The following is a 14,247-nucleotide window of genomic DNA, read 5'->3' as shown; positions in this document are numbered from 1 at the left end:
TAAACAAAAAAGTTTTATAAAAAATAGATATATTAACAACATTGAATATTATATTTTTGAGTAATCTTTAAAATTTGTATTCCTCAATATTATGAATTTAGTATCATAGGAATACTCACGTTTAATTTTATCTTAAATTTGCTCTAACACCAACACACAGGATTTCACATGCATGTGAGTTGAGAAAGGGGTTTTAGTTGGAGTTATTGTAATTAACTTGTTTATTTGGGTTACAGGTAGGACGTGGAACATATAGCAATGTATATAAAGCCCGAGATAAGGACAATGGGAAGATTGTTGCTTTGAAGAAGGTACGGTTTGACACATCGGATTCTGAAAGCATAAAGTTTATGGCAAGAGAGATTATGATACTTCAAACGCTTGATCATCCCAATGTCATCAAACTTGAAGGATTAGCAACATCAAGGATGCAATATAGTCTTTATCTTGTTTTTGATTACATGAAATGTGACCTTACAAGAATTATCTACCACAGTGGGGAAAGACTCACCGAACCACAGGTTTCAATTCTTTCCAAAAATTTATTTTGAGATGTTTGTGACATTGTGATTTGTTGCTGCTACGAGAGGCTATAGATTGTTACATGATAGATTCTTGTTGACGAAACACCCATTTTAAAAGTTATGCTCTATGTCAGTGATTTGTCTTTTAATTACTTTTGATTTAGTTAAGCACTTTATGATAAATGGTGATGATTATGGAGTGGTTTGGTTGTAAATTGTAATTTATGCAGATAAAGTGTTATATGCGACAACTACTTTTGGGGCTGGAGCATTGTCATGAGAGGGGAATTATGCATAGAGATATTAAACCTTCTAACCTGTTAATAGATAAAAGAGGGGTGCTAAAAATTGCTGATTTTGGGTTAGCAAATTCTTTGGCAATAAAACCTGAAGGGCCTTTCACAAATCGAGTGGTGACACTTTGGTATAGAGCTCCTGAACTTCTTTTAGGTTCAACCCATTATGGATATGCAATTGATCTTTGGAGCATAGGATGCCTGTTAGCTGAGATGTTTCTTGGAAGACCAATTATGCCCGGAAGGACAGAGGTAAAATTTCATTTTATTTGTATAAAATTCAATAAATATTTTAGTTTGGACACCATTCAAAATGATGATTGATTTGATCATTTTAGGAACTTATATTTTAAGTCATGTAACATTCATGTTCTAGTATTTTATGTATTTTTTTATGTTTTGTTTAATTAAAATTAGAGTTTAATTTCAATAACTCGTGATCACTTTAAATGCAAACATTTTATTAAAGTAAACTTTTAATTTTAATCAAATATAAAAAATTTGCTTATAAATTTTATTCTTTATAAAAAAAATAAAGAGAAAGAAAATATTTCATTCCATTCTATCCCAATGTCACATTGTATTTAAATGTTATTTTCTTGACATTGCGAGCATGCCCTTCTCTGGAAGGTATCTATCAATTAAAGCTACCAGTGGCAATTTTTTGAGTCTGATTAGCTACCAAGCATTTTGTGTATATAGGTTGAGCAGCTTCATATGATTTTGAAACTTTGTGGTTCACCTTCAGAGGATTATTGGAAAAAAATGAAGCTAGTAACAAGCTTTCGTCCACCACAACATTATAAAGCTAAGTATGAAGAACATTTTCGCTATTTTCCTTCCTCTGCACGTGCCCTCTTAGCTACACTACTTGATCTAGACTCTGAACGTCGTGGCAGTGCTTCCTCTGCTCTTGAAAGTGAAGTGAGTTTTTCTTATTGCTAGTCAACTATAATGACCCTTCTTGTTGCTTAATGTGCAGTTTCATTGGTTCCTCCATTTTGCAAAATTAAAATCTCTTTTAGAAACTTTCTAGATAAATTTCTATAAAAGAAAAAGAATAATATAAAAATAAATAAAACTTTCCTCATAGAAAAACTCTCTCTCTCATAACTATTGTTTTGTAGTATTAAAATAAAGTATCACAAATTTGCTTTCCAAGCAACCTGGTATTTGTATTTTTGTTACTAAATTTTCAAGTTTCACATTCAAACATTACATGAAGAGACATAAACTTGCTTAAATTTAGTGAGAATTTCATAAATTTTTTTGAATTTCATTAATTTTGTGAGTCCTAAAAACAAAATTTCAAATAACAAATTGCTCACTGTTTACAGTTCTTCAAATCTAGTCCATTAGTTTGTGACATTTCAGCGTTACCAATAATAATCTACAAAGACGAGGATGAACGGTCACAAACTAAGAGACTCAAAAGGTATGCTATGAGTTGAGTGTTGAGAAATGTAAGAGCTTTCTTTATCTTTAGCACATGTGCACTACTTTTAGAGATGGAAGTGGAGATAACACATTTCAACATTGCGGCTTTCATATATGACATTTCTATGTAACTAATGACCAATGTGGACTAATTATTTGTTTCTTTCCACAATAAAGGCGCAAGAGATTGAAAAATAAAGGACAAATATATCGAACAAGTACTAGCAATCCAAGCTTGTTAGGAAAGAACCAAACTGTTGAACAAAGTAGGAGAGATTCACAATCATCAAAGGAGGTGAGTTTCATATTTCATTAAATATATCCTTCCAAAAACCTTTTAAAAAAATTGAATTTTACTTGTATCTTAACATGATAAAGTCATAATCCAGTTGAGTCATCATTGACGAAATATTTTATTCAATCAATATTTTAATAATAAGTCATCAAGATACCTATATCTTCTCATGTTTTACATCACCTTGTTTCTCAAAACAAAATTGTGTTTGTCTCTCTTCGTAATAGAATATTAAAAAGAGAGTTTAAGTATACAAATAACTAATGTGTATAGGTTATGTGGTTTTTGGTTTTGACAGGAAAAGAGTGTGGCACAAAACATGAAAGTTCTAAAAACAGGGAATAGTGGAAACAGCATATCGTCACTGTTTATGAACGAGAGGAGCATGAGTATGAGCATGAATGGATCAATATCCCCAGTTTTTGTCTCTAGTATGAGAAAATCCCCCAAAACTGAGGGCCATCCTAATGCTCTTAAGAACATAAAAAACTATACCCTTTTGCAAGCTTCCATAATTGATATGATCAATCACAACGAAGGCAATGAATTGGGCCATTTGCGTAGGTCCTTTTCTACGTTGGATTTTCGGCTTGATCCAGACAAGCTATCAAGTCTCTGGATCAAATAGGAAGTTTGGCCATGAAATGCGATTTTCTCTGCTTCATTCTGTTCTGTAGTTCTTGTGGTTAGAAGTAACGTTTTAATACGAGACATTCTCGGAAGCTATGTGATGAAATAAATGCTCCTTATTTTGGAGTTTGGACATAATGATAATATAACTTACCATTTATCAAATGTTTCGAAAAAAAAAATTATAATATTGTATGAAAATGTATTTTTTATACGAACTTAAATTAAAGCTCTTTATACTTGAATTTTTAGTAAGTGACGTAGTAGTCTAATTCATTAACGTTTGACCTTATATAATTATAGAATAGTTCTAAATTTGTGTACCTTTTTCAAACAAACTCATAATTACTAAATACTTTTTTTTCAAGATAATGAATACATGCACTTACTACATAATATAATTTTAACATACAAATGCTGAATGGTAACATTCCGTATGAAATGTTTTACTAAACATTGGGACTGTTCATTTATTAATTTATAATCTAATGAAAATCGTAAAAACAGAACTAAAAAAAAATTAAATAAGATGAAAACTTCAAAAGTTAAGACCAAAATTTTTTATTGAAATATAAGTTTTGGTTAAAATGTGTAATAGAGAAAATATTTGTTTATTATCTAACAAAAGAAAATCAAAACCGATATAATACAAACTGCTTTAGATTATATTAAAATTAGTTGCAAAACTATACCAATTGAATAAAAGAATTAATGAGATAAATTAGATGATTTTTCTACTCAAGACCAATCCAATCTACCAATATTCCTATAAAACATATTAGCACATGCGTATGTTGACACCCTTTCTTCAAAACGATTTACATACTCGACCAAAAAAAAGCGATTTACATACAATGACAAAGCTCTCTAAGATTAACGCTCAAAGAAATCAGCACCATTCTCGACGTCATCTGTTCTAATGCTTCCGCTTTGCGCCATTAGAATTCTATAAACCCGCTTTGAACAGACCTCACCTAATCTTCTGTCACCACCAAGCAAACCTTCTGTCATCAAGTCCTTTAGTAAAAATTCCTTCTCATGTACCTGCGGCGATAAAAGTAGTCTTATTTTTTATATTGCACCTTCTATCAGTAAGGATAATAAAAATTTCTGGCCATTCTTTTTTTAATTCAGCAGATTATTTGTGACTAAAGCAACTAAAAGATGTCAAAATGCATTTTTACTGTCCTAATTTACTGCAATCAATAAGTAAGGTCAAAACAAAGAAAGTCAATCTTAACAATACGCACCGATTTACTTGGATCCATATAAGAACTCAACAGGGACTTCATGGTTGGGTATTTCTTCCAAATAGCTATGGCAAATCGTGGCTGTACCTTAGGGATAGCCACCAAAGCTTTTAACCTAGTCACGAAAACCAAGGTGAGGAACACAATGCAATGATTGCAAAGCATAACTGAGTGAAATATTGAGTATATATTTACTTCACAATCAAGTCAAACTATACTGATTAAATTGTTAGCATCTTGGAAGGCATAGCATTTAATACCACTTTCAATCTGTGTAATCAGCATTAAAAATGAAAAATAAAAATCAATGGGTGTTAATTCAGGTATCTAGATAATCAAAGTATTAAACATACAAGTGCAAAAGACAAAACAAATTTGAAAAGTACACAACTAGATAAGAACAAGATAAAACAAATGAAGCAAGGTAAACAGAACTTATGCAGTAGAGCCAGGTATTGTTTCAAAGAGCTTATGCAGTAGAAAAATATAAATCCTTCAAACGAGTTTGCCTAATAAATCTCTAAATTACCAAAAAAAAAAAAAAAAAACCTACGAAATGCTTTTTGGTTTGCAAGAACTCAAATGCTTCTGTATTTTCTTATAATACTTTTAAGAGGATGCTATCATTTCTCCGAGCAATATATTCATATAACAATGTAAAATCACTCACCACGAAGATTTCTTTATTAAATTCCGGTCAACACTGTCCTTTGGGATAAGGGATCCATTTGCACTTACAGATAATCGGGTTAACTTCTTTCTGCAGTTTAAATGAACAAAAATGGCATATTATTTTAAAATAAATAAATTATATAACACAGAAAAACAGGTGTTGGGTCTTCCAAATGACACCAATTTTAGTACATGTAACTTCTTGCAAACAGAAAAAAATAAATGCTTCAAGATAAATTTTGAAGAAACAGATTATATGCATGAAAAATGATGAAAACAGGGGGGAAGGGGGGTTGTACCCTTTACTGTTTTCCTTCAAAGATTGACAGGACTCTAATTCAATATAAAAAATAGAGGCACCAAGTACCTAAACTGACAAGAAGCTAGACTGCTAGTCAAACCAACAACATGTTCAGCCAGTTCAGCCTCATCCACGCACTGCCTGGAGTGTACTTTGTTGAAATTAGTTGTTAGTTTTGCCAGAACCTACATAACAATGTAGAACAAAAAAGATACACAAGTTTAAACAAGATAATAATTTAAAGCATGACTTGTTCCTTGTAATTTTGAAAATGAAAGGCCAGTTATTCAACCTCCTCAACAGGTGGACGTCTCCAACAATTATTGTTTTCAGGGTGCTTATATTTCTCTTGTTCCCTGACGGATCATAAAAATCAAAGTTTCAACAAAATAATATTGGGAAATGAAGAGAATAGAGGTTATCAATAAATTGTCCAATGTATCAGAAATCATTGATAGACATTTAAATAAAAATATATCAAGAAGGAAAAACTAGTATGCATGGATTTTTATGGTCAAGAAGATAGTATACACTATGAAGCATCCTCTTGGAAAATTTTCATTACAAACTAGATGCAGAATGAGTGATGATTAGTATTTCTTTTAATAGATTTACAAGTAACAAATATGAATATGAGTTTGCAAGTTAAGGTTTATTCAAATACATATATAATGTAAAAAAGTTATTGAGTAATTCTAATACTTTTTATTATATTATATTCCTTTAATTTGTTTTGGGAGAGTGATAGAAACTCTATAATGCTGTGGTGGAGATGAACTAGCTAACATTCACACACAGATATGTGTATGTACATACAATAGCAACATATCACAATACGCAAAAACATAAATGTGGCTAATTGCTAGTAGAATTGATGTACTAAGAAATTTGTAATATATTACTCACCTTTTATTTATGTAAGCCAATAGCCTATTGGTGATGTAGCAAACTGTATAAGCTGGATAATGACTTCGAATGCTAGAGAGTTGGTAAAAAAGAGAATCATTCATGGTGAGGTTACAAAATTGTTCAGCCTCATAAACAAGCAAGATATATGGAATATCAATTCTTTCAGCAGAATGCTGCAAATAATAAATGAAATTGATATCAGTGAAAAAAATAGAATCCTCAGAAAAATATTCATCTAATTGTATGGTTACTGAGACATGATGTTGGTGTCATGAAAACTCTCTAGGCATGTCCATAAATACATGTGTGCATAATTGAAACTTTAAACTTCCATTTCAACACTTTGAATTGAAAAGTGCTGATGAAGAAACATATAAGATTACTCCTGAGGAAAAAAAAATTATGTACAGACAACCAATTATGAGATTATAACCAACAAAGCAAAAGCAGGCAAGGCAGCATAGAACCCATGTAACAACGTGCTCTCCACTCCTCCCTGAATTTAGCTTCATTTTTTCATTGCTATTCATTAGACTTCCCACCATAACACTTTTAAGCTTTAAAATAAAATCTATTGAATGTCACAGAAAATAACTAAAGGATACTGTGTCAGTTAACCCAAATAAAAACAGTATAAAAGAACAAATCAATGTAGAAATTTCACCAAAAAATAATTAATATTGTAAATAGCAAGCAACTGATGTGGATAAGGAATAGACCAAAAAATATAAGAAAACATTTAAAAAGATTACAGACAGAAATGCTTAATGAGTTCAGTGCTTAAAGACAATAATATATATACAGGCATTTCTTACCTGTGAAATATGTTCTGGAACTTTCATAGACCATAAAATTGACCCTGTGATTGGATTTGATGTTATGTGGTATGCAAGCCCTTTTTCAGCAAACCTAGAAAGCAGATGTCCTGAAGCATGGAATAGAAGGACATAGAAATTAAGATACTAAAAAGTTTTATGAGAAAACAATCATAACTACATAGAAATTATCAAGTAGTTATGGATTCATATATCAATAACCTACCTCCAATTGAACCTGATTCAACTACCTTTGCATCAATTTCTGCCACAATAGATTTTATTGCAAACTTGCCTTTTTCCCACTTTTGCTTTTCTTTCTCAATTTTTTTCATTTCTGCAGCTTCAGCCTTCAGAGCTGCTTTTCTTAACTTTTCTTGCTGAAGAACAGATTTTCACGAGCTATTATTTCTGAATCATGATTGATATAAAGTATAAACAATTATCAGAGATGTAAACTGAAACATACTTCCTTCTGTAATTTCTTTTCCTCCATCAGGCGACTTCTTTCTTCTTTAGTCATTTTTGTTTTTCCCATTGCCTTGGCTGTGCCCTTAGCAGAAACTTTGGATCTTTTCATATTTTCCACGCTCTCCTCCTGCTCTATGCTCATATTTTCCTAATCAGGATGACCATAAAACTCATAAAATAGCAAAAGAGATTCTCTCCAATTCATGGAGCAAAATACAAGCACAGGAAAGTCAACGCAATCCACTTTTTCATTTGAAGCAAACACAATAGAAAAAACTAACTTTATATTATCAATGAAAATCAAATAGAGAATAAATAATTAAATACATGTGACACAACACAATAAACAACTAACCACTTGTGAAGAGGTTGGATTTGAAGGATTGTCGCCAGACATTTCAGTTCGTGCAGCATTTCCACCTGAAACATGCCTTGCTGTAATTATCAACCAGATAAACAAATCATTTCAGATGGTAAAGAACAAGTGTAACTTGTCAGCAAGCATATACCAGGAGAACTTCCAGACGCTAATGAATTTGAAGACCATCTTGAATCTCCAGCAATATCCATAGACAATCCTCTTGTTTCATTCTCGTCCAATTTTCCCGTTCCACAATTTTCTGACTCGTTATCTGATTCCAACAATATCATTTGACTAATTCCTGAATAACAAACAGACAATTCAATGCCGTTCAGTGAAATTCTCTCTTCTCGAGTTATAATGAACATTTCAAAATGAATAATAATAATAATAATAATAAGTAATTCCGGGAATGCTAGGGTTCGATCAGGAAAAAAACAAAAGAACTATGGAAAATGATGCATCCACAAGCATTTTTGAAAAATAAGACATGAAAACAAAAGCAAACACAAGGAATATATAAAGTACGATAGACAGAGTGAGAAAATGTAGTGACCGGAGAACTTCTTCGGGGAAACCCTAACGCTGTGATGGGAAGGAGAGGAAGGATATGTGCATTTGACGATAGCGACATCGGAATCCAGTAGCGCCGACATTGGAGTTTCGGGAACGATAGAAGGTGTGGATGACTTCTGTGGGGTTGGGTCATCGTCGAGGATGAGGACGGTGGGGTTTTGGTTTGGGTTGGATTGGGTTCGGCGTTTCTTGGAATGGAGGGGGAATGGTGTTGAAAGGTCTTCCTCGTCGGAGAGGATGATGGGATCCATCATTGGGAGGAGAGAGGAGAGAGCTTCAACTTCTGCTATGCTATGGTGTCCACTGGAGTGAAGTCTGCTTCTTTCCGTCTTCGAATTAGCGCGGGATCGTTCTCGCCGGGGTCTGTTTGGTCACCTCCATATCATATCCTCGTTTTCTCATAACATCAACCCCAAACTCAACAGAATTCTCTCGGCATTTAATGTAACACAAACTTTAAACTTGAGAGTATCAATTGAAAAAATTGTTAACATTAATCTTATTAATTATTAATAATAATATTTTATTTTAAAAAATTATCATATTTTTATAAATTTTAATATGATTAATTTATTATTTAGTAATATAAAAATATATTGCTTTTATATACCTAAACTCAATTCAAGTTAAGGAAATTTTTAATTAAATTGAAATAATCCAGTGGTGATTAATTTATGTGTTTAATGGTTGAATTTACATTTTTTAATTGAAAACAAAAATAATAGAAGAATTAAGAAACAAAGCCTATACTATCTATGAGCAGTAACGTGTCAATTTGCAAACTCTTATTTTGACGAACACCAAGGTTGGCAAAGTGATGTGCTGCAAAATTAGTTTCTCAATGCATGTAAAACAAAGGTAACAGGCCATTGTTTGAGCCTTAAAATTCAAATACAAACGATAGCAGAACAACATATTTGTGCATATGAGAAACAGTCTTGAAACGCAACGAAGTAACTATTTAAGGCTCAAAGATTATGTTAGATAGCTTTTTCAAAGATTAAGTTGAAAAAATAAAGCTTACATATGCAAAGTGTCTACTGCATTTGAGGCAGCCATTGATTCCAAGCTTGAGTTGCCATGATTCAGGCTGGGATTTTATAATAAATTCATTTGTTGGTGGTGTAGGTTTCACCCTGAATCACTGGCCACTCTTTGAACATTACTTTTAAAAGGTAATCTTAATTTTACATAATTTAAATTACCTTATACTGATTGATTTGAATTATTCTATATTAATCTTGATTTTTAAAATGATTAATAACAATTATTATAGATCAAAAGAAAAATATTACTAAACATGTTTATAATGCTAATAATTTATCATATAATAAAACATCCACTAAAAAAATAGTTAATAACTTTGAATTTTGTAAGGAGATTAATTTTTATAACACTTTCTCACAGCTTTTGAAATTTAATTTTTGAAAGTATGTTTAATACATTTTAAAAGCTAAAGTTTAATATAAATAAATTTTAAAAATTATTTTTCAGAAGTGAATTTATATATTTCAAAAACTAAATTTTAAAAGTCATTTGTAAATAGCTTTCAAAATTTAATTTTTGGAAGTACAATTATACATTCCCGAAACAAAATTTTAAATGTAATAATAAAATATTTTTAAAATAAAATTTGAAAGCATTTTTGCAGCTTTCAGCAATTAAATTTGGAAAGTGATTTATAAATCAATTATACAAATTAAATTTTAGAAATAATTTTATATGTTTAGGAAGGTATTGTTTTCAAAAATTAAATTTTAAAATTTATAAAATAAATATTTAATTAATTATCTGATAATAAGCAAATTTAAACGAGTGCTTTTATTTTTATTATTTTATTAATATTATACTGCATATTCTTTTTTGGCTACTTAACAGAATTCAATTAGTTGAATAATTAATTTTATTTACTTACTCTAATTTAATCAATTAGCTATATAAGTACAGGCTTTCAATTAATTTTACAATTACAAGTTATGAACTTGTAACTTTTAGTTACTCTTACTAAACAGATTCTTCATTCTCCTTATTTTTTTATAGCTTAATTCCCCTATTTTGATTATTCCAAGTGAGATTTAAACTAATTTGTTTTCTATTTCTCCTTTTGGTACACAAGTTCTTTGGCTTTTTGCACCGGTACCAACAATTAGTTATAGTCTATTCAGTTTAAAATATCTGTTGTTGTAGAAAATTGTTTTAATTTAATTTATTCTCTTGAATATATATATATATATATATATATATATATTGTGGTATTCTATATTTTAATTTGATTATTTTAGTAGATAATTTGAAATTATACAATAAAAAAGTTATGACAATTGTAATAATATAATATGTTTTTAAATAGAATTTATTTAATAATCTTATATCACACCATGCATGTATGATGCCTAAATATGAATATTTAGCCAAAATATCTAGGTGATTATCTCAATTCTGCCATTAGTCAAGATCGACGTAGAACCGAATTAAAACCCGTAAGATTGAACCAATTCAAATATTATTATTAAGTCAAATCAAACCTAATCTAATAATCTTATGAACACCTTGTATATATAAAATTAACGTCCTAAAAACATCTTCTTGTGAACTTTTTTTTTATTTTTAAAAGGACCATTACTAGTAATATTATAGTATTGCAGTAGGGGTAATAATTAATAAATTGCAATGGCAAATGGGAAAAAATTACTGGTTGGGAGGTAATTCAATGTTTTTAGAGGATATTTAGTTGCTTAACTCGAGACCATATTAAGTTAGATCAATTCTCAATCAATTGATTTGTGTATTTAGTGTTTGTATACAATCGATTTTAATTACGTTTGGACTGAAGATTCAGTGAGTTTAATTAAGAAAAATTAGACCACACCATAGTGAAAGTTATCTGTTCGATTTCGTGTTCATTTAGCTCATGACACTGAGGAGTTATAACGATAGAACGTTCTCTTTCTTATGATATGCCATTCATTATAAAAATTCATACTACAGGTATCCTTTAAAATTTGTTACATGAATATAAAATGTTCAAAAATAAATGTGAAGAATAATAACAACAATTATAATTTATGGTATTATTTTTTTTTCTTTTATCAAACAGCTTAAAAGAAATAATGTTTTCTTTTTTTCCTTTCATTTTATTTCTCAACCAAAACATCATGTAAGGGTAAATTCTACAGCAGTTGTCACTGGGTGCAAGTGTTGGAAGTTTCAAAGAAAAAGGCTTAGTAATTCATCAACTGGTTCAACATGTATTTCTTAAAAAAATTTCTTTTGTTTTTCTTTCCATCAAAACAAACAAACTGTGGTGTCTACCATGAATAGAAACCAAGACAACTTTTGACCCAAAAAAAAATAAAAATAAAAACAAGTGCTATAGTACATATTATGCAGTCAGATCCACTTTTCGTTTAGAGGGCACTTGGAATCATATACATCTCTCGTTAAGGCCTTATAGCTATAGAGAGGAAGTTGGAGTGGAACATCGTGTTCATGGGTACACCTCTGTCGTACATATCTTTGCAGGATTCTTGACAAATGCAAGTCTTGGTTGAATTAATTTGTAGCAAAACATTATCTAATTTTTTTTCCCCAAGCATTTGGTTTTATGTTAGAATAAATTGCGATAGCAATGATAATTTTTTGCAGGATTTAATGTATGGTATTGACACATCATTGAGGTTTATAATTGCGGGAAATGTTAAGTTGGTCGACGTCACGGTCACGTTGACGTAGCGTAGATGATGAGTGGACGGCCAACAAAAGCACGTGAGCTTGTACCCTGCGTCGCTACTCCAAGCAATGAAGCAAAAGCAATTATGCACTCTGATAAGTGATTCATATCATATAAGATGTGATTACCTTTTCCTAATCCTCTTAACCACACACTAATGTGTGAATAATGATAAGCACAGCAATTAGCACCAAAGGCGCTGAGAAAGCACGTGACGGCTCAGAGGGCCCAAAAGCGCGGTTGATGCCGGGCCACGCCAAGGTTCGTCATCGACCACACCCTTTTTAGAAAAATAAATTTGTAACGTAATATATTTTTAGTTATTAATTAAAATTTGTGTGAAATTTAATTTTATAATTTTTTATATTTTTATAATTTATAATTAAAGAAATGTTAAAAAAATTATTAACCTTGGTCCAAAGTTCAATAATCAATTCTTTCCATTAGAGAAAAGGGATGTGACCACTGGCCCCTACCCTAAAACCCGGATGCAAAACATGCTCACATTCTATACCAACAATTTGTTGCTCAAATTACTTCATTAGTAACGGGGCTTCCCTTCCCGTGGCACTACCAATCATGTACAACTTGGACCATCACCTCACCTATTTTATTCTATATATATATACATACATCATAAGTACAAAATAAATACTTAAAAGCAATTTTGGTTTATTGGCGTATGTGTTGTCATATGATAGAACGAACTATTGTTCATCAAGGTATTGTGATTACTCAGGACTTAAAGGATAGACTTATCATTAACTTAATACGTATGCTTAATTATTTTTGTATATAATTTTTAATTAATTAATTTATCCTCTTTTTTAACTGAACAAAATATTTCTTCCTTTCATTACTTTTTTATTCTTCCTTCTCTTTCATTGAATTTTTTTTCTTGTCTTTTTTTATTTAAAATAAACAGTGAACGTAACAAAATAGAAATTGGGAACCGTTGGGAGAAGGGTGATGTTGAAAAAAGGAGATCCTGTCCATTCCTTAAAAATATGGAGTAAAGTGATATTTTAAAGTTATAATGATTGGATAAGGAGATTCGGAACTTAGGTGACGTAAAATCTGGTTAACTTGAGTCTTGAATGGGAACGGATCCTGTTACCACTACATGAAATCCTGTCCATCCAATATTTCAAGCGCATTTGCATGGTTTATTTTAAATTTAAGAATTAAAAGAATTAGAGGTCAATTTTTAACATTATAAATTTATAATATGCCAAGCTTTTCGTTTTTTTTTAATAATCGAGAGAATATGTTCCCGTTGACTCGAGTCACATTTTAGAAAGCAAAATTTATTATATAATATTATACTAAGATTGAGGAGAAAGCAGAGATAATTACGGTAACAAAAGTTTGAAAGGGAGAACTCAATTAGAGCTGGTAAAATAAACATACAATATATTCATTAAAATGTATGGTTTAAATTATTAAATTTAGGATATAAATAAATTTAAATTTTTTTAACGTAGTTTAATTAAGTTTGTATAACAAGTCTAATTTAGCCTAATTCATGTAAACTCATTTTTCCGATGATAATAGTAATAATAATACAATTTATATATTTTTTAATTCTTATAAATTTATAAATTTTAATTTTAGTTATTATTTTTTTTGTTCTGATATTTCTTTTTTTTTGAAAAATTAGTCCTTTTAACATGTAATACTTAAATGATAACATAATTAATTAAAATTTTATTACATGTCAATTTTTATATCACTTATTAGTTTTTTTTGTTAAATCAAATTAGTGAGAGAGATTAAAATTAATAGTTTAGATAAATGTCAGGACTAAAATTAATAGAAGGAAAAATATTTTTTTGTTAAAATATGGAGATTAATATTTATTTAAGCCTTATTATTATTTTTGTAATTAGTACATCTTATTCTTTAGAATTTAGTCCTTTGTATAGATAATTTTTTGTTGAAGTTATTTGTTGTTTGTTCTCTAGTCTGAGTCAAATAACT

The 14,247-nt window shown here is 30.1% G+C and overlaps 2 protein-coding genes across 4 annotated transcripts; one reads left to right on the top strand and one right to left on the bottom strand.

Annotated features, from left to right (window-relative positions):
* The first annotated feature begins 335 nt into the window (after positions 1-335).
* On the top strand, positions 336-3,921 carry LOC113872198 (probable serine/threonine-protein kinase At1g09600). The gene is made up of 6 exons (XM_027509547.1): positions 336-521; positions 755-1,072; positions 1,523-1,744; positions 2,158-2,255; positions 2,435-2,552; positions 2,851-3,921. The coding sequence occupies exons 1-6, from the start codon at positions 351-353 to the stop codon at positions 3,178-3,180; spliced, it is 1,257 nt and encodes a 418-aa protein (XP_027365348.1). The 5' UTR covers positions 336-350; the 3' UTR covers positions 3,181-3,921.
* On the bottom strand, positions 3,866-8,983 carry LOC113872197 (crossover junction endonuclease EME1B-like). 3 transcript variants are annotated; one of them, XM_027509545.1, is made up of 12 exons: positions 8,518-8,983; positions 8,110-8,262; positions 7,956-8,020; positions 7,599-7,748; positions 7,356-7,509; positions 7,130-7,239; positions 6,312-6,487; positions 5,698-5,761; positions 5,472-5,590; positions 5,106-5,192; positions 4,433-4,547; positions 3,866-4,226 (listed from the first exon to the last, which is right to left on the bottom strand). In XM_027509545.1, the coding sequence occupies exons 1-12, from the start codon at positions 8,789-8,791 to the stop codon at positions 4,056-4,058; spliced, it is 1,638 nt and encodes a 545-aa protein (XP_027365346.1). In that variant the 5' UTR covers positions 8,792-8,983; the 3' UTR covers positions 3,866-4,055. The 3 variants fall into 3 exon arrangements, with proteins under 3 accessions (XP_027365346.1, XP_027365345.1, XP_027365347.1); XM_027509544.1 differs by having other exon boundaries at positions 3,882-4,226; positions 5,103-5,192; XM_027509546.1 differs by having other exon boundaries at positions 3,921-4,226; positions 5,103-5,192; positions 8,490-8,638.
* Positions 8,984-14,247: the final 5,264 nt, after the last annotated feature.

Source organism: Abrus precatorius, unplaced genomic scaffold, assembly GCF_003935025.1.
Source record: "Abrus precatorius isolate BTA unplaced genomic scaffold, Abrus_2018 Scaffold7, whole genome shotgun sequence".
NCBI classification, from domain to species: Eukaryota; Viridiplantae; Streptophyta; class Magnoliopsida; order Fabales; family Fabaceae; genus Abrus; species Abrus precatorius.
The sequence above is the reverse complement of the archived record's forward strand: the minus strand, read 5'-3'. Positions and strand labels throughout refer to the sequence as shown.

Bases quoted from the DNA above. Each gene is read 5' to 3' on its own strand.
- LOC113872198 (XM_027509547.1), top strand. From the start codon at position 351: ATGGCAAGAGAGATTATGATACTTCAAACGCTTGATCATCCCAATGTC. The intron at 522-754 runs GTTTCAATTCTT...TAATTTATGCAG, and splicing joins AAAGACTCACCGAACCACAG to ATAAAGTGTTATATGCGACA. The intron at 1,073-1,522 runs GTAAAATTTCAT...TTGTGTATATAG, and splicing joins TTATGCCCGGAAGGACAGAG to GTTGAGCAGCTTCATATGAT.
- LOC113872197 (XM_027509544.1), bottom strand. From the start codon at position 8,791: ATGATGGATCCCATCATCCTCTCCGACGAGGAAGACCTTTCAACACCA. The intron at 8,263-8,517 runs GTCACTACATTT...TTTGTTATTCAG, and splicing joins TTCCCCGAAGAAGTTCTCCG to GAATTAGTCAAATGATATTG. The intron at 7,240-7,355 runs GTAGGTTATTGA...TCCATGCTTCAG, and splicing joins TGAATCAGGTTCAATTGGAG to GACATCTGCTTTCTAGGTTT.